The sequence below is a fragment of the Passer domesticus genome, chromosome 1 (assembly GCF_036417665.1).
Source record: "Passer domesticus isolate bPasDom1 chromosome 1, bPasDom1.hap1, whole genome shotgun sequence".
Taxonomy (NCBI): Eukaryota; Metazoa; Chordata; class Aves; order Passeriformes; family Passeridae; genus Passer; species Passer domesticus.
Window position 1 is genome coordinate 109,986,660 of NC_087474.1, and position 25,618 is coordinate 110,012,277.

The 25,618-nt window shown below is 40.4% G+C and overlaps 1 protein-coding gene and 1 long non-coding RNA gene across 4 annotated transcripts in view; one reads left to right on the forward strand and one right to left on the reverse strand.

The window, feature by feature from the left end:
* Positions 1-25,589, forward strand: LOC135308611 (uncharacterized). Of its 3 annotated transcripts, none has more exons than XR_010369009.1 (5): positions 1-115; positions 3,763-6,144; positions 7,337-7,514; positions 7,621-8,401; positions 22,962-25,589. It is a non-coding gene; the product is annotated as an uncharacterized LOC135308611 (long non-coding RNA). The 3 variants fall into 3 exon arrangements; XR_010369010.1 differs by lacking the exon at positions 7,621-8,401 and adding an exon at positions 18,843-18,974; XR_010369001.1 differs by lacking the exon at positions 7,621-8,401.
* RAB31 (RAB31, member RAS oncogene family) overlaps positions 613-25,618 on the reverse strand; it is a 57,450-nt gene continuing 32,444 nt past the window's right edge. The window contains exons 4-7 of the mRNA XM_064433770.1: positions 18,511-18,582; positions 16,620-16,726; positions 12,664-12,773; positions 613-1,018 (exon numbers count right to left, since the gene is read on the reverse strand). Coding sequence (XP_064289840.1) covers positions 921-1,018; positions 12,664-12,773; positions 16,620-16,726; positions 18,511-18,582 — 387 coding nt within the window. The 3' untranslated portion in view covers positions 613-920. The remainder of the gene's footprint in view (positions 1,019-12,663; positions 12,774-16,619; positions 16,727-18,510; positions 18,583-25,618) is intronic.

Sequence of the window (25,618 nt, forward strand, 5' to 3'; positions counted from 1 at the left end):
CAGCAGTGAGACCACAAGGAGTGGGGCACTGTGGCACCCACTTTTAGAAACCAAGGAATACGCAACTTTGAACACAGACAACTCTGATCTGGGGCACAGATCTGGAGGAACCCTTGTAAGCAATGGATATCAAGCCTGTATTTATGCTCTTTTTACATTTTCAGCAGCTATTGAAAACCACACCCTGCACAGGGAATCATTCCACTCTACACAGTGGCTGCATTTTCACTTCTTTCTGGAGCACACTGGAACTGTATGGGGTCCAGCAGTTTCCTTCATGACAACTCCTTCTTCCACATACACAGCACTTCCTGACACAGATTTTGACTTCCAGTCTGTAAAAACTGCATTCACTCATTCTTTGGATCCTTTTTTTTCTTCAGTTAGCAAATTCAGTCCACTTCTTGCTGATGTTTACTGAAAGTAGGAGATGAAGCTGCAGATTTAGAAAAATCATGAAGCAGAATCCAGCTAAAAAGATGGCAGAGAAACTGTAAGCCAAAATTCAGGTTTTATGGAATTTTTTCACCCTATTATTACAGAGAAAACTCTAAAAACATGCCAAGTCCACTTTGCAAATGTAAGAAAATAAGTTTTTGCAGCAAGCCTAAATTTTATTTAAAAACTGATCTTTTTATTAAAAAAAACCCCAAAACAGTCACTGGTTTAAACAGAGAATCGGAGTACTCTGGCATTGTAATTTTGACAGGATATTAGAGAGGATTTTCCAACTGGGTTTTGCAAAATCCCTTTGAAGTAAAGCCTTCTGCTTCTGGTCCTTGCGTTATTGCTCATGGGAAGTATTGAAATTACTGCTTTCAAGATAAGGAGCCACGTCACTGAGATCACGAAGTCCTTTCTCAGTGAAAAAAAAGCAAATGGTGCTGTTTTTCAAGTAAATCTGAAAAGATCATGTTGGGTCAGCAGCACCGCCTACCCGTCTGTGAAGCCTGCCTTCCAAGTTTGATTGCTCCATTGTTACTGTTTTCATGAGGATCTAAGGGTGGTATTTGCTGACCTGAAACACATGAGGAGACATGAATTCAGTTTTCCTGGTGTAAGAACAACACACCATGCAGGTAACAGAAGAATTTAGCTTGCATAAGAATTACATCTGTGAAACTTTACAAGAAAACAACGGTACCTTGCATATTTTCCCTTGTATCCTGCTCATGAAAAAAGACTTTCACATTAAATAAACATATGAAATATGGCTATTGAGAAGACATGAAGTACACTGAAATTATATTATCTGTGATTTTTTTTTAAATAGTTATCTTACTGAGCTCCTTACAACTTAGAAAGACAAAATTCTCATCTTTCTCCTAGTTCCACCTAAATGTGAATGGTGCAAGTTTAAAGAGATTGTGCCCATCCTAAATCTGCATGACATTTAGTCATAGCATACTGGAGTTTTACAAAGCACTGTAACTAAATACATGGTGCCCACAATTGACAAAGAAAAACAGATCTGTTCTTTCCATTGAATCCGTTCCCCCTTTTTAGGCGTACCCACGTCTTTCCAGTTGACAGCTTTCATTAACTAACATCACCATCAGCCCTTCCCCTGCAAACTCTCCTGATTTTTCAATCATCTTATGGAGTAATTATTTAGAGTGTTCGAAAGAATTTCGGCCATTACAGGAGAGCCAGAGATCTCTCCTGGGGCAGAAGGGCACTGCTCCAACTCCCTCCCCGTGTGCCCTTTTAGTACTGCTGCATCTTTTGTCTAACTGGCTTCCTATTAGTGGAAAACATACAATGTGCTTCATAATAAGGATAATAAATGGAAAAAAAATACTCCCAGGTCCAGTCCATCCTGTGTCTCTCTCTCTGGTGTTCACCTGGCTTTTGCATTAAGACCTTGTGTGAGCTCTCCATCAGTACCTTGAGATTTTACAGTCATGGTAATGTACTTTCCCATCACTTTGTGGATTTCCTAATTTATTTTTTTTTCTGAAGCTGAATCCATTTTTATGAATTATTCCTGGGTTTACCATTACCTATGTTAAATAACATGAGTTAAAATATTTAACATTTGTTTCTTATATACCACTTTCAGAGAACACAGAGTTCCTGTGAACAGCTCATCATAATCCAGGTGGATTTTACAGCTTAGATTTCCCTATCCTTTGCTTCAGTTATTCACAGCTCTCTCTCTTACCAAATGTTCTATGAATTATGTACCTATGTTGAAGCCTGAGTCTTACAAATTATTTGGGGGAGTGGTTGTGGGTGGGCGAGCTAAAAGCATTCAGATAAAATCCAATCCCAATGAAATCAAACAGCAAAATTTGATCTGTAAAACTTGTCCTTAAATTACCTTTAGCCAAGATTCAAATTTTCTCTTATTCAGTTAGCTCTGCACAGGTATGCTGTACAAGAAAAGTGTGACTTTTAAAGCAGATAATTTTGTGTATTTGTAGAACTGAATGAGAAAGGGAAACATCCTCACATTAATAAGGTCAAGATACTGCATCTGGTCCAACAGAGTGAAAAATGTGTATCTTGAGGGCCAAAGTATGTATAAGCACTGACATTACAATGCTGAGCTCTATTTGGGTCACTAAAATATCAACTTCACATCCTGCTTAACATTCTGTTCAGACTTCATGTTTGTTAAGTAAAATAAAGAGCAGAATAAATGGTTATAGACCCAGATGTTACATGCATTACTTCTGTTGGCTTTGTTTGGAGACAAAGAGAATCTACTAATTCTTAAAACTCTAGAGAATATGCAAAACATGGTATCTGTGAGAGGCTTTCCCAGAAGGCAATGCTGTCATCATACAGACCTTCAGGGAACTTCTGCACTAGGTACCTAACACTTCCAAAGTTTTTTCAGCTCAGTCCCAGCAAAATAAAACTCTGTCAATCTGACCCAGACAGAGCACAATGTAGCTAAAAAGCCTGGAATCTACAGACATGGCTTCCATAAATAATTTGCCATTAAGCAAATACCTCTAAACGTTTGTTCTTTTAATGGTAACTTTGGAAGAGGAGAGCTTTAATGTGCAAACTTGCATTTGAGAAATGAAAGCCTAACTTTCATTTTAGAAATGCATTAAACAAAGACATTAACTCTATTTGGTTTTCATTCGGCTCTTCATACTTCCTATGAGTTTCAAGTCTTTTCTACAGTACTCCTGATGTGTATGCCAAGAAGCAGGCAAACTTATCTTTGGAGCAAAAACATTGCAGGCTTCAAGGTCAGTGAGCAGTTTGTCCAGTTCAGACCAGGACACAATATATGTTGCTAAGAATCACCCAGATTTAAGTAATTTCTCAGAACAATAAAACCCACATAGATAACAACTATAAATAATAAAGACAAAAAAACTCTAGACCTATTTGCTGCTTAGATATTCTTGAACTTCAGTACTGTTTGTCAGGAACTAGCCATGTTTTCTGCTGTTTTGATACCACCACCCCCTCCTTGAACTCAGTGTAAGGAAATAAATGTTTAAACAGTCTAAACTTTGAGTTTGACAATAATTTTTCAGTAGGTGATTCTTGCCTCACTTATTACTTCTCTTATTACCAGAATTATTAAACGTGAAACCATTTTAGTTTTAGTAACAAGACATCCCTGCTCAAGCAGCTTTTACCATGACAGGAATAACTATCTTGGAGCATAAAACTCAGTCTAACACCTGAGAACCATCTCCATGGCAAATGATACAGCAATTTTTCATCAGGCATCAGGGAAAGTGAATTAAAAAAATCAGTCACAAATCTGTCTGACTTACTGTCTTTCCCTAGGCCTCCCTGACAATAGGCACTGTACCAGAGAAAGGCCTAAGCAGCAGCAGAACACTAAGGATAAGGAGTGAAATGCTGATCCTGCATCTACACTTCCTGCTTCTAACCCAGCTCAATCACTATTGCCACCTAAAAGCACTGTGATCATCTCATCTTGTCATTCAGCTCCTGATAAATATGGCATCAATATTGCTGATATCAACTCAAAAATAGCTGGCACTGAGTCAGGATCAACAGAGGTCACAAACTGAATTAATTTTGGAAAGTATATACTCATTTAAAATTTGCATCTCACTGGCATCCATAGTCTCTGTTCCAGAGTAATAAGAATATCCCCGTATTGAATACCATAAATTAAAAATGCTGTAGGTTATTTCTTTCATGCAGTTTATGTCAGAAAGAAGCAGCAGTGCTCTGACATCCAGCCTCGCAATTCTCATGCTGAAGAAATAAAAACATTAGGACAATTCCTCTTCAAACTGCTTGGTAAAGATAGAGTCAGCTTAAAAGCACCATCAGAGACTGAACTCCTAGAATAATAGAATGGCTCCTAGAATAATAGAATGGCCTTAAGATCAGGGGGCTCCAACCCCCATGCCATGGGCAGGAATGTCAGGCACCAGATCAGAGTGGTCAGGGCAGCTGGCCTTGAACACTTCCAGGGATGGGGCATCCACACCCTCTCAGGACAACCTGTTCTCATCTCTTGCTTAACTTAAGATGACAAACTAGACCACAAATAGTCTTCATCCTGTTTTGAAGAGCAGGACACAACTTGCCAGCTTGCCAAAGATCACCAGGAGTGTGTTTTAGGATTCCAGAAATAGTTATTCAGAGAGAATGCATGCACATTTATCTAAGAATTCACCAGCTGAACTGGTGAAACAAGGAACTTGGGGATAAAATATTACTGAGATGGAATGAAAGTTACATATGGTTCCTATTGCTGATATTCCTACAGAGTAAGGTGCTGACTGCAATTTAAATTTTGATTTTGCACTATTATGAAATATAAGGTTATATATTTCGATTTCATTTCACTAAGGTTCAGACCACATTTCACAGATTTTGTGCAACAAAACTGTTTGTAACCATCCACCTCTGCACATTCCTGAAGAGGTCTTGGTGTCCTCCATTCTTTCATTCCAGTAAACACTGGTGTGTAAAATAAGTGTCACAAGAGACTGCTCAAATGGAGGGTTACAGAAATTGTTACAGTTCTGAAGTGAATCATCCAGATTAACAGATGAAAAGCATTAAAGCAATTGCATCTCCTCCTTTCTGGCATGTTTGAGTCTGGCTGAGGCAGTCCAGGATGAAGGTCAGAGTCTTCTCCAAAACCTGGTAGAGTTCCAACTCCTGCTACTGAATCTGAGGTTTGTTAAGAGATTAATCAGCACTGTGGGCGTTGCTGTTCTAAGAGTGCCAGAGGCAAAGAGATTGGGAAATGGGAGGGTGGAACAAGAGATAAACAAAATGGGAATGAATTAAAATGAAAAGTGGAGCAGAGAAGCAAGAGAGACAGCAGGGACTGGGTAGCAGCTCAGTGAGCAGAACTTGAAGAAAGACAGACGGACTGCTCTAGTGCAGCTCAGTGAGCAGAACTTGAAGAAAGACAGACGGACTGCTCTAGTGCAGCTGGAAGCAGGAGGCATCACGAAAGTAATAAAAGCTGCTCTTTTTATTCCTTTTTGAATGTGATACTCCAGTTGGAAGCTGTGACATTCACCAGCTCAGAAAAATCAGGCTTGGAGCTGAGCTTTTTGCTCTTGTTTGGGTTTCTAAACATGAAACTAGTTTCATCGTTGACCTGTAAAAGACTGCATGAAAGGAAAGGTTGGGATCAGCCCTAAAGCTGAGCATAAGGTTCAGTAAAAAAACCTGCAACAATTACCATGATGGCAAAGGGACAAACACAACAATACACAGAACAGACGACTCTTTTACTGTGGAAACAGACGTGTTGTAATCAACCTGAGCTGGCACATCCAGATGATGAAGTCAAGTCCCAAGGACTCACAGAATCACAGAATATGCTGTGAAGGGACCCACAAGAATTAGCAAGTCCAACTCCTAGCCCTACACAGGATGCCCCAAGAGTCACACTATGTGCCTGACAGCATTGTCCAAATGCTCCTTGAATTCTGTCAGGCTGGTGTTGTGACCACCTCTCTCGGGAGTCTATTCCAGTGCCCAAGCACTCTCTAGGTGAAGAACCTTTTCATAATATCCAACCTAAACCTCCCCAGACACAACTTCAGGCCATTCCAGAAGCAGTCCTGCTACCTAACGCAACAACAATTACTCTAAGGAGAAGAAGCAGAGTCCTGTGCAGTGGCTTTCTCTGCCTTTCTTTCCATCTTCCTGAAAATCATGTACCAGGTAATTTTTAGGGGGCTGGAGGAAGATGAAGTCCATTTCACTCTGCCCCAGAGCAGCAGCCTGACACTGGTCAGAGCTCAGGTGAGCTTTTCTAATGGCTCCCCTGAGAAAGGATTAACTTCTTCAAGCAGTGATACAACAGCTACACAATGCCCAGAACCACCTCTTCAAATTGCCAGCTGTATCACAGAAAGATAAGCCCCTGCAAACCTCATTAATAAAGAACAGCCACCTGTGAAGACATGGCAGAGCAAAGCAGGCACACCTGATCAAAGAGTTTTAGCAGTTTTCTGCACCTGTACGACTTAAAACAGTCCCACTTCATATCTCCCCCAATTCTTTCATGCTCTGAAACCTATTTCAGTGGTATTTTACAAGTTTCTCACAAGAATTATAAAGCTTGGCTCACTAGTCTGTCTCTAGTTCTTTCCCCCTGCCCTCCATACTTACACTGATATTAAGATTTCCCCAATTGACAGAGATGACTGTTTACTCATGTTGTAAGTTTTCATGCAAGGGAACATAACAAATTTTACAACAAAATCTATTGCATAAGTAAACACAGTTAAGTGGCAATTATTTTAATACTCCTAATAGCACAGCTAACAGCATCTCCATGCAAGAAAATAAAGCCTTTGGTTTGGTTTGATCTAAAGCAAAAGCATAGATTGCTGACACAAGTTTTTGCTAGGGGAAGCAGCAATACAACTACATTTTGCTCATGTAATTAAAACTCCAGAAAAAAAAACCCAAAACAAATATTTAAATCTTGCATGTATCAAAGTAAACAACAGTATTCCTAATTACTTAATTACTAAGAGATCCAACCTTGACTCAAGGTCCTGCTGTAATTAACTTTGGGCTATGTCAGTTTATTACTACTGTTTTAAGCTGAAGTGTTCTCCTTGGAGAGGAATCCAGTACCCCACATGTTTAACTTTAGGAATAGTCCAAAGGTCATTAAGTTTTGCTCCATTCACTGAAGTCTGAAAGTAGGAGGAGAACTAATCCTGAAACACAGGGAACATAAACTGTAAAGAATATAATCTTAATTAGTTTGGACAATGTTCTTCCATCCTTTCACACCCTGTACAAAAATTTAATTATTAGTTCGGACTACCTTAAAAATTGGCATACGTCAAATTTCTTTGTAACCTAAATGTACTTTCTTTTCTTAAAATATCTTTCATAGACCTCTTCAAAGTACTTCACAGATATCTGCAAATCAGCAGATAAAAGGATGAAAACCACTACACTCATCACTCACAAAGCTTGAAGACTGTCCATCTGCAATTCCACCCATCCAAGCTCATCGGAGACAGTGTAAACACTGAATGTCTGCTGGAAAGGATTCCTTACCCATCCCACAGGTATTTCATACCCTCCTCTTTAGCTTGTCCAGCATACAACTGGTTAAACTGTAAACTCTAGAGACCGAGTTTGATTTGATTTTTTTTAATCTCCCTGTATTTCTAGGAAACAAGTATTTGGGTTACATTAAATATTCAATATATGAGCTGCTGGCAAGGCATCAGAAAATCAATAGCTTCATACATTTATAACTGAGCATTTACCACATGAAAGGCTGAATCCCAAGACAGAAACTGCTCTAATTAGGAAGCCTCATCTAGGAAGAATGATCTTATCTGGATTTTAAACATCAGCCTGTCTCTCCTTCTAGTAGCGTGAACATCAGTAAGAGTGAGCGTGCTAAGCACTCTTTTGCATAGTCTCCATAGAGTGTTCTGAAAATGCTCTTCCCACTTCCTTCTCACCCTCAACAGAGGATGCTGAAATGATTTAATCTTGCCCCCTTTGATAGCACACTGATCTCCAACTTTTGTTGGATGGGGCCTTGAGCAACCTGATCTACTAGGTGGCATCCTTGCTTGTGGTGGGGAGTTGAACGAGATGATCTTTAAGGTCCCTTCCAACCCAAACCATTCTATTGTCCTATGATTTGCCAGACTTCAAAGAAAATAACCCATGGCCATAATGTTTGTTTTGTTTAAGCCCAAGTTTATTTCATGTTTTGCTTAGCTAGATATTCTTCAGCAGCCTGCTTGTCCCATTGCCCTCGGGAGCTGCTGGGGCAGCCGGGTATTAACCAGCAAGCCACAGCCTCGGCTCTGCCGTGCACCAAGGGTGGCTTTTACGTAACCTGCTCTTCCATATCTGGGGCACCTTCACGCTGAGGGAGCAGGCAACACACACGGGCTGGAGAGAAACAGCTGGGCGTGGACCAGATTTGAATAAGGTAACTAAGGCTTATTTGAGCAGGTAAATGAACAGGTGTCTGAGAATTGCAAGGGTATGATTGCCACTAAATGATAGCACACATAGGGAAGCTTGTTTAGTCTTTGAAAACCAGCCAGGCACAAGCAAAGGTCAGTGGGCTAAAGTCCCACAAACAAGAAGGGGCAATACAGAACTGGTATGACCCCCTGCACAGGCACAACTTTATTATACTGCCATTGTATAATACATTCCTGGCATTTTTGCTGCTGCCAAAAAATCAGCTACAAGGAGCCACTGTGCCTATGATTCTTTTAAGACTGGGAATAAAAAGTTACTAACATTTGTTCCTATAGAAACTCAGCTATTAAAAAAGAACTATTGGAACAAATTAAAGAAACACTGAACTGTTAAGCCCTTTTTATGTCAGAAACCTTTAAAGAAAGACATTGGGAAAAATTTAGCTCAAGTGAGGAATATACAACCGTATTAAAAATACTCATTTCATGTTTACAGAGACATAAATCAGTCACGTGATATTTCACAATCACAGCAAGCCTTCAGCCAGGCACTGCTAAACAAACCCCGGCTAAGTGCAGTGGCTTACCATTTGAAATCCCATGGGTACAACAGAACCCAGGAGCTGCAGCCCATTACCCAGCCCAGTGCAAACTCCCCAGCTCAGAGAACACTGACTTTGCTGACTCTCGTGCTCAGTCTGCCTCCTCACCCCTATTTGCCCAAGTACAGTGACTGCAGAGTACCTCTCCTGCCAAATTTGACCCACCTTCAAAAAAATCAGGAACTTTTACTGATTCTCGTCTTTCACATCTTGTATTTTCTTGAGACAAATTAAGGATGATAGAGTTGTGTTGAGACTGTGCTATGAAGATATCCCTAAGCAGCCAAATCCTCAAATTGTGAGAGAAACTTATTTAAAAAATCTCTTAAGCACAGTGTAATATAATAATCTTAGAAACTACGCAATCTTTCTACAATCCCTGTTATTTTTCCAAGATTCATCTGGCTGTCAATAAAACATACCAGTTCCCCTTTTTTTCTTTATGCCTTCTTCTTATCATTATGAGTATATATTTTTTCCATCATACTATTTCACTCTATTCACAAAATTGTCCCTGGAAAGAGACAGTTGTTAGACATCTCAGGAAGGAAACAATTTTATGCTAAAATGCCCCGGGGAAATGAAAAGTATAGGCAAGGAGGTAAATTTTTTAGCTAAAATAAAATGAAGTCTACTCTTTCTGCTTGGGCTATCAGTTTCAAGGAGGATTTAATAGAGAAATTCTCCACACATGTTAGAATACCCTTCCAAATCTAGACTATAAAAGAGATAGCACATACAGTTTATCTGCAAAGTCCAAGGTAAACAGAAATTGCTGCTTCCTTGTTCAGAGGCCAGGGAGCTGCACCATGCCCTTCATGAGCAACACAGGGAGAAGGGCAGGAGCTCTCAGGCAACATGGAAGCAAAACTAAAGCTGCAAAGTGACTTTTAGGGCATCACACAAACAAAATTAGCCAACAGAGTAGGAGACATTGCCACAGGAGGATTTCATACACTGAAAAGGCAGAAATGTTGCTATGCAACTTAGTGCAATTTCCAAAAAAGTCTGTCTTTGCCCAAGACTGAAGTGGTGTAAAGCATCAGAAAGTTACTTATCAATACTCCCTGTCCAGTCACTATCACACTAATTAATTCTACTGCTAATCAAGCATTTTTCACTTGGTTTCCACTATATTTCTATAAACATACTCTACCAACTCTCTCCTTTCTCTCTGCTGAGTGCTTGATAAGGTCACAAGTAGATCCACTGAGACCAAATATTTCTATATATAGAAGTAATTGCCTGTGGAATTAAGTGCACTTGCCTGGGTATCTAGTTCACACTAAACTTAATTTAGCTTATTTTCCTCGTCTATTATATTAATTATTAGGGACAGTGCACACCGCCAGCTGCAGCAATGCCTATCAAAGTTGGAAACTAATTATCTAATTATGTGGCAAGAATGAATTCCTCTGCAAGAACATCCACAACCATCAGATGCAGACAAACAAGTAAACTATCACAGGGAAGAACCAGTTCCTCCAGTCACCCATGTGGCACACACCTCTTTTTTAAAAGGAGGCAAAAGAATGGCAGTGTATTCTAGGAATACTGGTTCTCATTAACCATTTCAAATACATCCCATGTAAGCAGAGCAAACAGTTCCACAGGCCCCAACACAGGCAAAGTGTGCTAGACAATATTAGCTGATTAAAAATATGTGAAATAAAAAAAAAATAACTTCAGGGAAGCAAGAATGTCTGGACATGCTGTCGCCTAGGTCTCTGCACCCCAGAAAAGGATTCAAGGAGAGGAGGAAACAGCAGTAGTGGAAGAAGATCAGACCATGGATCTCTTAAGAAATCTTAACCCAAACAAGCCTGAGGATGCAGAGGCAGCAACACCCTTCTTTATTATCCCTGTTCTTTACGAAAGGTTGTGGAGAAAGGTGAATGTTATATCTGTCTTCAAACAGGGACATGACAAGCCATGGGTCTACAGGCTGGTTAGCCTCACTCTGCTTCCTGGGAAAACCCAAAGCAAATCCTCTGAGAAGCTGCTTCTGAGCATAAGAAGGTGAAGAAGGTGACCAGGACCAGTCAGCATGGACTTACAGAGGGTTAACCATGTTCAGCCATCCTGGTTGCCCCCTATGGCAGCATGACTGGATGTTGTTTACCTTGACTTTGGCAAGGCTTTTGACACTTCTCCCTACAGCATCCTGGTATGTCCAGGTTGGGATGTTACAGTCTTGATAGGCAGACTGTTAGCTGTGTGAGTAGCCGCCTGGAACATCCAACTCAAAGGTCAGTGGTTAATGGTATGTGTCTACCCGCAGCACAGTTACCTTGCTTAACACCTTTTATCAGAGCCTGAAGGATGAAAAAACAGGCACCCTCAGATGACACCCAACTCAGAGGTGCACTCAGTATCCTTGAGGGCAAGGCTGCTCTTCAAAGGGCCTTAGGCTGCAGGCAGATATGGGTCAATAGGAGCCTTTACATACTTCAGAAAGGACAAATGCCAAGCACTACTTGTGGGAAGGAAGAGCCCCTGGCTATGAGGGAGGCTGGGGACTGGCTGCCTGAGAAGCAGCTCTGCCCAAAAAGGACCTGAGGGAAGCAATCTGAGCATGAGCCAGCAGCACGCTTTGGCAGCAGAGACAGCCAGCAGCAAGCCACAGGAGCCAAGACAGAACATTAGGCAAAGTACTTAACCCCTCTTAGATGTGGTCTAACACCCCCTGGGTCACACTTGCTTTGGGACCCACAACACAAGAAAAATGTTGACAAGCTGGCACAAACTCAGAGGAGGGCTGCAAAACGGTGAGGGCTGGAGGACTTGCCCTGTGAGGAGAGGCTGAGGAAACAGGGCCAGCTCAGCCTGGAGACACAATGGCTTTGGTGGGCCACAAAGCTGCCTCTTGGTGCCCACAGGAAGGGCTGCTGAGAAACTCAACAGTGAGCTGCACTCAGGACAGGGAGTGAACTGAATGAGAATAGGCTCAGGCTTGATGTGGGGATGTCACTACGAGCACTATTTGAACAACTGCCCAAGGAGGTTGTGGAACCTCTGCTCTGGGGCCCAGCCAGACAATGGCCTGAGCAATCTGGTCTGAATTCCCTACTAAGTCTGCTCACACAGAAAGCTGGACTCAAGTTCTGATGAGGTCCCTTCCAGCCCACAAGATCCTTCCCACTTGCCAACAGTGACCAGCACTGGGAGCCCTGGAAGGCAAAATGAAGAAGTTTTTCTTCTCCTCATGACAAGTGCCAATCTCATTATGTTTAGAAGACCTCGAGAGAAATGTATTTGTTTGGGGTTTTTTAATATATTCCACTGCAATGACTACGTTCTACTTACCAGTGCCCTCCAGGAGCATTTATCAACATTTAAATTTTGTAGCAACATGATAATAAGATCAACAGCATTGCCTCTACAGTAGGCTTGGTGTGAAACTGCAGATGTGATCCAGGCCAGGATTTATATACAGATTTAGAAGGAACAGGCTTACCCTGTATCTAGTATCTACTATGTTTTGCTCTGGTGTATTCAAAGCTGTTCTTAGTTTACATCTGCATAAATAGCAGCCATACCACAGGCTTCATAGGATTTATTGATGTCCTTTGGAAAGTAGTTTATAGACCTGAAATAGACAGCTATTTTCAGAAAACTTCTAAACAATCAAAATTAATTAATTAAAAAGAACATATACTTACTTATTCCTTGAAAAAGTTCTTCAATGTTAACAGCATTCTTTGCACTGGTTTCAACAACAATTGCACCTATAGATTCTGCATATTCTTTGGCATCCTTCATAGGAACCTCCCTGAAAAAAAAGAAAACATTTACAAATAAATAAAAGACAGCCAAATTTAAAAAAAAAAGTTAATTCATTAAAAAAAATCCAAACAACCTGAAACACAGGCTGAGCATTAATATGCTCTTCATCTCCATAAAAGCAGTACTGTCTTTCTTTATATGGCATTTAGATCATCTTATTAAAATATATAAAAATTTCAACAAAATTTATCAATCTGCAGATTTCTGTGACTTGCTGCTGAATCCATGCCTTGAGAAAAGGAAGATAATTTAAAGAAAATCACATTTGTTTGTGTTTTATATTTGATAAGAAAAGCACTCTCCACATGCAAAATGTTCAAACAAGATAGGGTACAACGTTGTGGATGAAAACGGTAAGAGCATCATATGTCTTGGTCTGCAAGCAGCAAGGAAATGAGAGATTCTGAAGTAAGTAAGAAAACCACTGACTTTGAGAACATCAGCAACAGCAATCTGTGAGTGCCAGTTCACTGGGGAAAACCACCATTCTGTGCCATTTCACCAAACTGACACCATCTTAAAATCACTGGCAGACCAAACACTCTCATTTTGCAACCAATAATTCATATGTCAAAAGCTGGCAAATGCAGCTTACAACATTCAAAAAGACCTCTGCTTTAAACAAGCTAGCCCCATGCTGGCCTTGTATCTCCCTGAGCCAGGGGCCAGAGCTGGATCTGCCCGTGTGCGCTGCTATCTGTAACCACCTCTTTTCCTGATGTTTGAGGAACAGCACAATCTGCACCAACTGCTTCACTCCACAACTCCAATACACCAATCCAGAGACTCCTCGTACACTTTCCTCCCAGTATGAGTGTGTCAGACACATCACTCAGCTCGGTGTCATCAGCAAACTGCTGAGGGTGCGCTCGATCCCTTCTGTGTCATTACTGAAGGTATCAAATAACACTGGCCCCAGTATGGATCGCCGAGGGACACCACTGGTGTCCAGCAGGACTCTGAGCCATTGACCACCACCCTCCAGATGCAACAGTGTAACCAACTCCTCACCCACCAAACATGCCACCCATCGAATCCATCTCTTTGCAGCTTAGAGAAGATGTTGTAAAGGACCATGTCAAAGGATTTAAAGAAGTCCAGATAAATTACGGAATAAGGAAATGTTATGGATTAATTGAATGAAGATCTGAGCATGAAATTCTGCTGAATTCTCTTAACCAAGGATTTCCAGAGAACACAATTTGTTAAGAAGGTGAACCACATTTTTCGGGAAGTGAACACTTCTTAGCTGGTGTTACAACTATTGAATTCTATGATGCTCAAAAAAGTATTATGGACTCTTACAACATTTTAGCATTGAAGTTTCAGCTCCTGTCTTTAAAAGTACTTTTTAATGACCTGTAAGAAGAAAGCCTTATTCCTATTACTTAGAAGTAACATTCAGCAGTTGTAAGAGTTGACAGTACTACAACAAAGATGAGGATTTATAGTTGATAAAATTGCTTGCCTATCTGTAGAAATTCCTTCAAACTGGAGAAGAAATTTACTTCAACAGAGCACCAAGAATTGCTGATATCTTATTAACAACATTGAGGAAAAACAGTGTGATCCCTAAGTGTTCCAAGGACATTTTGGCGGCTCAAAACCAAATTTTAGATGCTAAACAGGGAGGGTAGCCTGGTTAATGATTATGAGAAATATATTAATTCCTCCTTACATTATCTCTTACACTCAGAGATGGCAGAATCAAACCAACTTGAACTGGGTCAGCTTGACCTCTTTTGCATCTATTCATATTGGTCTTAAAAGCAGCTGTCTCTCTGATATCCAGCAAAACATCTGCCAAAAGCTCTACAAAATCAAGCAGAGATGCCAAAAATGCATACAAACAGCAGCTTGCTCCTGTGTGCTCACATTATCTTACTTGTAAATTCTCTGTGCCTAAAGGCATGTGTATTTTCTACTCATCGGAAACAATCTGATAAATTGGTGACATGTTTCACCTAAAACCATTTTTACTGAAGTAAATCTGAAGACATAAAGCAGACAGATAATGCAAAAAGCTGCATGCATTGCATAAACAATCAGATTTCTGGAAGAACTGTGAAAATATATCACATATGAGACAGTCTACTTTTTATTTTTCCACCAAAATAACTTTAGCTGCACATCACTAGATAACTTCAACAAGAAAAAGGATTGGGGGATGCAGAAAGAACAACTGCACAAAAAAATATTACCAAAACTATTCATAATTATGAGGAGAAAAAATGTCCTCTCCCATAAAACCCAAAAATATTAAGAGAAGTTAGCTCATGGAGTACAACAAGGACCATTCACACAGCAAAACAACTTGTGGACAGGAGCAAGAATTGGATGATCAGCAATCAGTAAACTACAGGTAGTGGTTGATAATAATATGGTGAGAAGATCACAGATCACAGTTGCTCTGTGGGGAAGCCCAGTATTTCACAACATTTCTGGGATGCAAGATTTTTTTAAAGTCTTCAATTGGTGCAAGAGCAAGCAGAGAGAGGGCTGGTTATGGACTCTTAAAATTGTTGCCATTTGTCACCATCTCCAAACTTATTACCCTTGAGTTAATCTGGCAACTGTATTGCTGAGAACACTTATGCAATAATTTTGAAAGTGACTCTCAGGGTAACCAAAACCCCTGATTTGTGCTGACTTTTGGTTTTATTTTTATAATCATCCTTTCCTCTTTTTTTCTCCTTCATATCTGGAAATTTTTGTCTTGTTGGACTCAGTTTCACCATGTTGACCAGCATATTGCAACATCACACAGGAGATGCCAATACATCTGATTCTTAGCCCAACAGAAACCAGAAGTTTGCCAGAATTAGGGCTTGTTCAGTACTTACAGGAAGCAGTGAGTTGCAACTTTGTGTTGGTTCATGGCTGAGAGTGGCAGGGGAAGGAAAAAAACAAAACCCACGCAGGTCAAACCCTCACGTAGGCCTTGATTCAATGAAAGCACTGCAGCACTTATTTGAAGTTACACACGTGCTCCAGAGCTCTGGTAAATCTGGGCCAAAGTAACGACAACTAAAGACATGGGGATGTATTTGAACAGCCATGAGAGCCTATGAGGTCATAGGGGGAAAGCATCAAATATCATCATTGAGTTTGTACTCATAGATGAAGCAAGAAATAATAGTCATGGACTGACAAACAGAATCACTACTGTGCAGCAGAATGTGCTTCCGTTTCCTGAAAGGATAAATGCAAATCCAAAATACAGCTAACAAACGGAAGAGCAATTCTAGCTTCACTCTCATTACAGATAGCATCATCTCAGCTCTTCTGCAGGGGTGTGGATTCAACCCTTCCCTCTTTTATCTAGGAGGTTCTTTGCTTCACACAGGGGACTGAAGTTTTACATGAGGATATGCTCCAAAAATCCCAAAAATACACTTTCTACGTCCATTATTATGAATAAATTTCAGTTCTTGCAAATCACAAGTTCTCAAAGTTCTGTGATTAATATTTTACCTCTTGCCCACCCTCATAGCTTTATATTGCTGGTTTTGCTCATCACTTACTACATTCTGCACCTTTTAATAAAATGGAAGGGAGAAACAAAAAAGAGAACCCTTTTCTCTTGCCCAATGATTCAGCAGATAAAGGATGTAGATATTGTACAAATAAAGAGGAAGGGCAGTAAAAAGAGAGGTTAAAAAAACTGTAATTCACGTCATGCTGCTGTTGTTGAGGTTGTGCATTGCTAGAATCACTGATTCTAGTACAGGAGGCCAAAATTATATACTGTTATAACAATGAAGCAAAATTGTTACCTGAAGGGAAGAAACAATATAGTTACCACAATGAAAACAACAACAAAAAGCGTTACCTGATATCAGAAAGATCACATTTGTTTCCAGCGATGGCCATTACAATGTTTTCAGGACCATGTTCTTTTAGTTCTTTTACCCATTTTTTCAAAGTATGAAATGAATCCTGCATCAGAGAAATAACAAAATAAGCTACCAGCACACTCTCTGCCAACGTATTTGACTATTTTTTAAAGTAGAGGAGCACAGCTTTGACAGTATTAATGCAATAAGGATTATATAGATCACAAGACTGGAAGATCACTTATCTAGCTATGCAATTTGCTTTTCAAGCTCTAGGCCATAAGGCTTCTCCAAATTAATTCTTGAACTTAAATGTTTCCCTCTTTTCCACTTCCCCTCCTCCCTGCTAAAACGCAGCACCCAATATCAAACTTCCAGTGATGAAGAAACTACCCCAGCTCATCTAATAGCTCATTTCCTTCACCTAATGTGAGCTTCATTTGTCTAATTAATATCCAATGGAGCTTCCACAGAGATACCCACTCCCCTGCATTTCCAAATCTGTGATCTGGTAAACCTCAATTTACTAATTATAAAACTGAAGAGGTGACAATTCACTTGGCTTTTTTCCCCTCTAAGCATAAAAATCAAACTCTATCTGATGCTACCGATCTTTTAATAGTAATTTTTCTATTTCTTTACACCAGTGAAGTAGTAGCTTTAAGATAACACTTATTTCTGGAGATTCTAATTATAAAGCACAGTTGAAATTCTTCCTGACAAAATGAGCTCCCAAACAAATGATAAATTATTTTTTCCCCTTCAGAAATGCACATAAGAGCTGTCTCTAAATCAGCAATAGCAGCATCAGTATCACTTATCTGTCACTTGGGAAAAAAAATCCATTCTGATTTAACGATTAACACTGAATATTAAGCATCAGAAAGTGAAATACAGATTGACCTTTCTCTCCTATTTCCCCCTCTTTATTCTGAGAGTTGTTCCATAAGCTTGGAGAAAGGTTGTCAAAACAAAATTTTATTCTTACAATATATTACAAGATCAGCTGTAAGATATTTAAATCAAAAGTATCAATCCAGCACGATTCAATCTTCCTCACCTTTTCCTGGTAAATTAGCAGTGGAGAACAGCACTGCTGCACAACAGTGACCACCACTGCCAGCGACAGATCACTACACCAGTGCATCGGGGAACCAAACCAGCCCTCCCAACCTCGCAGTAAATAAGTCAATTGGCAAGAAAGGACTAAAATGCCAGTGAACTCTCCTGGCCATCCATCCATTAGCACTGCCTCTAACTCTCCTACATCAGCAGGGGTTTCCTCCAAAAGAAGTGAAAAAGGCATTCAGCTGCAATCTCCTAGTCTCCTCTGCCTGAGAAATGAGCCAGAGAAGTGAAGGATCTAAAAATACAATTTTCATTCCAAATGAATAATGTTGAGACAAAAGGTCAGAGACTTATGATTCCATTACCAGTTTGAAAATTAAGACATGACGTTTGTGATACAGACATAAAATTATATGCTTAGATAAAAATAATTAGTTTTAAAATCAGTAATATGCAAACAACTTAATGTCTGCTCAGATGATAAAGCTAACAGCTGCTTTTTGTTAACACAGAGAACATAGGTGGTGGTGGTAGGGGGTATTGCAGGATATGAATCCTGTCTTCTTAGTCAGAGGAAACCTAAAGAAACATTGACAAAATGCAGTCTCAACCCTTTTGTCTACACGAAGTTGAAACAACACAGAAGCAGGAGGACATTTTATTTAATGTTTTAAGGCAGCTGGACACCTCCACCCAGATCTACATAAACTACCGAAGCATATACATGCCAGAAAATGAAATTCTGCAGTTGTGGGGTTTAACTAACTCTGGCCCAAAGAGAGGAGTTAACACAGGCAAAAAGCATCCCAAAGGTCTCACCTGTTTGGTGATATCATACACTATCACGGCTGCTGCTGAACCTCGGTAGTACATCGGAGCCAAGGAATGAAACTGTTAAAACATAAACCCCCAAGAGAAAGTATCATTAGTAAATCAGAATTATCACATGCTTTGCCAGGTCTCAAAAACTTGCCACGGCAGGACCACCCACTTCCTTTCATCCCACAGAGAACAGACCTTATCAGGGGTCACCCATCTCTCATTTTCCTCAAACACAAAGAAGCCAGACCTCCTTTATCTCCTGCTGTTCTTCATCCCACTGAATTTACGAAACCAGCCCTTACTGATTCAATGCATCAATTTCATTACAGGGCATGGACTCTGAGGAAAAGTTTTGATAGGAAGATCAACTGCACTTGGAAGCCTAACCTGATGGCATAGGGACCCCTTCCTCTAGCAAACCACAGTCTTGCTTTGTAGATCTAAGACTGGATTCAGCTCAGGTTTGAATTTTGTAAAACATTGCAAATGACTTGTATAAAACTAACTTGTCAGAAAAATCTGAACATCTGTCTTGTTTACCTATCCTATACTATGATAGATATTTCAAAAAACATGGATTCTTGCAGTTGCTCTTCAGCCTTTCATTTCAAGGAAAACATTCTTTGAGGAAAAAACCTGAGAAATAAACATGTTTGTTGGAACAACTGAAGAACAGCATAATCTTCATAATTTACCAATGACTAAGCAGCTGATTTAGAATTTCAGCTTACAATTACAATTAGAGTAAGGAAGTAAAAAAAGTCTTTCTGCTGATTCAACTAAGCTTAGTCTCAAACAAGCCAAAAATAATCTTTTTTTTGAAAATACATTCAGTCTCAGTATGCTCACACAGCCATTTTATAATTTTGAGGGGGGGAAGCTATCTGCAAAAGCTGCATATTAAGCTGCAGCTAATAACTGAGGTCAGCACCTAAATCAAACACATTATTAGGGCAGGGTCTGAAACTCACTGCCCGGCAAAAACGCACGGATCCACGTGTTACACTGCAAACCTCTGCACATTTACTGCACACATCTTTTCCCCAGATCTGTACCTACTGACTGAGCATTCAGACTTTTAGCAGCCTCCACACTTCTTGCTGTTCCACGTGCAACGTATCAGGCAATTTATTTGCAGTGCTGGTTCACTTGCCAGTTTGTAAGCTATTTGTCACAGATCACGCACACCAGCTCAAGGTCGGCGCTCTCTTTTATAGCAGCATGGATGCACAGCAGCAGTGACAGATGGTCAAGTGCCTAAGTGTTTTGGGGAGCGAGGCAGGTGGGAGAGCTCATTAATAAGAGAAAACAGCAGGAAAGAGGATGAGAAAAGAAAGAGGAATCAGTCAAGAAGCGTGGTCTGAAGAAATGGGATCAGCCAAGATCCTGAGGGAGTTGGGTAGATGTGTGCTTTCTGGCGTTTTAGTATGTAGCTTTATTACTTGCATGCTTAATGCAGTAAATGCTTTCCAGAATTTTTAGGCTTCTAAAACACAACAGAAATTTTCAGTATGTTAGAACAGAACAGACCATTTCAGTTGGAATGGACCTGCAACAATCATGTAAACCAAGTACCTGGTCAATTCAGGGCTGGCTAAAAGTTAAATCATCTTGTTAAGGGCACTGTCCAAATGCTTCTTAAACACTGATGAGCTTGAGGCATCACTTCAGATAACAAGAAGGGCTTTTCCAAGTATGCTAACAGCAGAGAAGGTCTAAAGAAAACATTGGACTAATTTCTTGATGGCCAAGGCATCCCACCTACTACCACATCCCCCAAATCTTTCCTAATCACAAAGGAGTCTAGGAGGGCGTCTTGCCTGGCTGGGTCACTGAATGCCTGCAACTAGAGTTTATCTCTTACTATCTTCAAGCCAAGACTGTCTCCTTAACACGTTGTGTTGAAGCTGTCTGAAAGTCAGGAACCTTAACTGTGGAGGGTACATCTGACCTTTCATGGTGTATGCACAGTCCTCCCAGTCTGTAAACTTCAGGAAAAAAACATTGAAACCCTACGCACATGCTGATTTGGTCTTAATCTAGATTACATCTTAATCTAGATTACATAGTATTCATGAATTTACAAAGAGCTCTCAGGTAACATTAATCACACTTCACAGGAGCCATGCAGTTAAACTCACATACTCAAAATTCCTTCAAGATTGGCCCTGAAAGCACACTGAGAACCTGTATAACATCTTGGGAATTTCTCTCCCTTTTCTTCTGACAGGCTGACAAGAACACTTCCCTTACTAGCTGTTTCACTGAAGAATATTTGCAGTGTTAGGGCCAGAAAGAAAAAAAAAAAAAAAAGCCCTTTGTCATTCTCTTATACAGGCTAATAAACAAACATAACAATACACTACGTCCCAGTCACAAGAAATCACTCTTTTCTAGAAGAAAACAAGAAAAGCCTCTTTGCAACACTGAATGAATCAAGAGGGGCTGAAAAATTGTAACTGCATGAGTTTCATGATCTAATGATAGTCTCTTAACAAATATGCTTCATGAACATGAATTTTCCAATATCGTGCAAATAATGAGGTTTATTTTTCTTTTAAATCAGTGCCCAAAAGCAAAGTCCTCTTGAACATTTTTCTGGCCTAATTAATTGGAAAAACAGAGTCACACCAAATTAATTAAAGGGATACAAAATACTAATCTGCACATTTTTCACCTGCCAAGGACCAAATGTGGGACAGATGCCCAAACCAAAACAAATGACACACAAAAAACAGCTCACAAAATTAAATCTCACGGGACTACCTTCTGCATTATAAACCACAATATCTATAACCATTATTTTATAGTTCAGTATTTCTGTAACGAGTAATTCCCAAGAAAATTAGGAGAAGCAGAAGCAGTTCAAGATTTGGCATAAGAACAACACTGCTTGAGAAGGGCCACCTGAAAATGCTCAGGCAGCCACTCCTGGCTCTGCCACACAAACACTCAGGTTACAGCCCCAGCTTTCCAGGGAGTCAGCCCTCCATAACCTGCAGCCAAGAGCAGCACTCTGGCAGATGTCACCCCTTCCTGCAGGCAGCAGCAGCTCACATCCCCTTGGCCTAACAGGAAAACACAGACCAAAAAGAGACTTCTATCAGCTCCCACCATCACAAATAATTACACTCCTAACCCATTTCAAAGGCTGATCAATGTTCTGCCTAAAATAATTAATTTTCTTTTTTCATTATACTGCTACAGGGATCATATTACTTCAACAATTAATAACATTTTGAAATCCTAATTACTAAATTACTTGTAATTGCTTGCACCTTGACTTAGTAAAATTAAGGGACCACTGCTTGCCTTTAGCTGAAATATTAATATAGAGTGACAAGATTGCAGATTTAACTTTGCCAGTCTGCTATACCAGACTCTTACACTCTGAAGATAATGTAAAAGGGAGAAATCAGGGTCTAATCACCTTTTCTTGTGCCTGGTCCAGCTTCAGGTCACCTTTCCTGACTGCTGGTGACCAGGTTTCTATGCAGCATTATAGACCTTGAATGAACAGCTTTAACTGCACATCCCCTAACACTTTTCTCATGGCTGCATCATACTCACATGATCATCCTTTAATTGGTGAATACATTCAGAGGTGGCTTTTCTCCTCTGTTTCCCCAAAAAAAATCCCAGAATTTAAAAACTCACCTACAACTTTACAATAGATATTTTTGTTAGGAGCAAAAAATGCAGAACTTTGGTACTTACACTACCAAACTTCATCCCAACTGCTTTCCACCTTCTAAGCACTGGGAAAACCTCTCATATCTGCATAATGAGTAAATTACCATTAGCAGATCACCTGCTAAGAGAATTTAGGAGTTTTGTGCCTCTCGTTCTGTGTTCACCAAAAAAAGTTTCCCTATTTCCCTATTTGACCAACTGCATCACTCATTAGTCCCATTTTGCTTTTGGAGAGGTTGATAACAACTGGTGAGGCTGAGGTTGCTAATCCACACAGTGCCATACTCAAGTTGTAGGGGTTTCAAGTTGTTGGATTTTCAAATCCAACAGCCAGGCTGAAAGGACCACTCAAAATATAAATAAGAAACTTATTTTTCCAAAGACATGCCAAAACCCAGAATCAATCACTTCGTGCAGACTTGCAGGACTCTCCTCCTGGGAGACGCACAGTGTGCTCCATACCTACAGTCACCTGAACCCTGGCACAATGCTGACTGGGCTCAGGACACCTTCTTCCTTGTGCTCTCTACCAACACATCCCCTTTGCACTTGTGGTTCATCACCTCTGACACTAAGCAAAGAAGTGAGGCCACGTGTGCGTTATGAAATTTCCTCTGAAAGCAGAAACCAAGGGTCCAACTAGAAGCTGCCCAACCCTTTACAGCTGTAGAGCCCCATAGTACAGGCAGCAAATTCAGTCTTACATGGTGCAAATGCAAGCTGAGCATAACCAGAGTTTCTCTCATTGATTCCAGGAGTATTTTGGGATTCTGCAACCCCTCACCTGGCCATCTCAATGAAGTCAACAGAAGCTTTGCCCTTGCAAAGGACAGAAAGATGGAACAAAGTAGCCATTAAGGAATTTACCACCTATTTAAAAGCAGCATAGTATTTTGCTTTCTGCTTCCTGTGCAGCTCATCTCAGAGGGGTGTATTTGGTCACAGGTCACCATCTTTCCTCTTACTAAAAGTAAAGAATGGGGAAGAAGGAAAACCATCACATTCTACTTGGAACTGAAAATCAAAATCAAGGGAAAACAGCATAAATGACACCTGAGCTGTGGTAGTGAAAGTCTCTTAACCCTGTCTAATATAATGCTGATTTAGAAAGGAAAACAGAGGCCAAATGAACACAGAAATAAAAACTACAACTCCTGCTTGTTTATACACAGGCTGACAAATGCTGCTGAAGACAGTGGGGATTCATTCAATCTGCCAGGCACACCAGGGAACATTAATTCATGTCAGCAGCTCTCTGCACCATCCTGTGGTGCTATATCCCAGGACTGGCATACTGCCGCAGCAGGGCTGCCTCTTCCCAACTCCAGGCAAAAAAAGCAAAAGCAGAACCAACAACTACAACCACCACCTAACTCCTGCACTTGGTTGCTTTTACTATTGTAGACTGTAAAGAACATCACCTGCTCTTACTGCAAAAGGATTATAATTCTGCCCATGAGCACAGCTGGAAAGGATAAGGGTGCCCAGACTGAGCAGAATCACAGCAGTGCTCAGCAAGTGTTACACACTTTGAATTCAGCTATGATTTTCCTACACAATGCCCTCTCAAGCACCTGCAGGTGCACAGCAGCACAAGATTTGCTTCCTGACAGCTGTGATCATTTGACTAAATTTCATTCCCTTTCCTATGAAGCTATTCTCTGACAACATATGTGGCCAAGATCAAACTACTTGGTTCCTCTCAAAGTCAGAGATCCTTACTCTTACTCTTTATCTGGGTGCCATTAATGCCAAGGACAGCCACAGCCTCTGGCTCAGCTGCTTGCTAACACGTGCAAGGGCAGCGTCACAGCCCTGCAACTTCCTTCCCCTTCCTATTACACCCACTCTTGCTTTCTGGACTCTTATCTCAAACATATATCACGTTCCTTCACTCAGCAGGTCATTCCCACACCTCTGCAGGTGATTTTGGGTGTCCTGTTTCTCCTGCCCTTGGCCCTTCCTGCCAGGCCACTCCCACAAAACCCCTTCAGTCCTGTCCCAAAAACCACCTGAAGTACGTTTGCCCAAGTCTGGGGAGTTACATGCCCCACTCCTGCCACCTCCAAGGCAGTGGCTGCCAACAAACAGAAAATTGTGGTGGTGCAGAGAGAAGCAAAGGCAAAACCCTAAAGCATTAAACAGATTATCCTGACACACAATCTCCTCGAACAGGGGAGGGATACAAAATTCCTGACATTCTCAGCTGGCAAAGAGCAAATGGGAAAAATGTTATGCATGAAAGCCACTTTCAGATACCATTTAGCATTTTAAAACCTTGAGTAGTTTTCCTTACATGATTAAAGGCTGAAATTCCAGCTCTCAGGATTTGCAAGCTGAGTAAATCAGGAAAGATCTGTCTCTGATCTACAGGTATTTTTTGCTAGTTAAACTGAAGATTAAATACACGTCTATATATATAAAAGAGTGAGCATTTTTTTCCCAATGCCTAAGAATTCTTCAACTGAAGAAGGAAAAATCTCAACATTTTAGGTTAACCTTTTAAAGGTATTTTAAATAGGCAGAAAACAACACACAGCAACATCACAGAAGTGACTTGTGCTTAGCCATTCTGAATTTACAGTCATTTAATGAAGGATGCAAAAGACAAGACACCAAAACCATGACTCAACACCAAGCTACAAGTGCTGCAAGTTTGCTGAAAAAAAACACATTTAAATGCATCCCTTAAATGATTTACTGTGCTTTATGCTCACTCTGAAAGTAGTAAAAATATTTGCTTGCTAGCTCTAATGCCACTTGTGCTCTCACACACTGCCAAATCACCTGTCCACATCTGCAGCTTGCAAGAGGTCCTCACACCACACACAATGAACCACCCCCACTCTGACTGAGCTGTGGGAAACCATCAAAGCCACATTTATGACACCACAGAGCAAAATTCAGGCTGTGTTTTGCCTGCAGAAATAATTCAAGTCATTGATAGATGGTGTTGTGCCACTGTCTCTGGATCACCAGGACAACTACTGCCACTCAGAAAAGAGGCAGCTATAAAGAGCTGTGGACATATCATCAGTCAGTCTCTTCCTGAAAATGGAGAAGGTTAAAAAACAAAAAAATAAAAAGTTCACAACTCAGGATAATTCCTATTGAGCTTTAAACTGGGCCCAAGTAATTGAGGCCTCTTCTATTAAACAAAATTAAAAGTCCCAGAGTTCAACACAGTAAATTTTAAAAGGACAGAGATAAATTTTCCTGCCCTAGAAACACGGCCCTCAGACTCCCTGTTTGCTACAATATTCCTCAGCTAGCAAAATAGAAAGCTGGCAGCCACCCAAGGTATTCAAACAAAACATTGTAATTAAAAGCTACTTAGGGCACCATGAACCAAAATATATGCTAATAAAAACATCATTAACTAACTTGCGATGAGATTCTTCTTAGGGGAGGG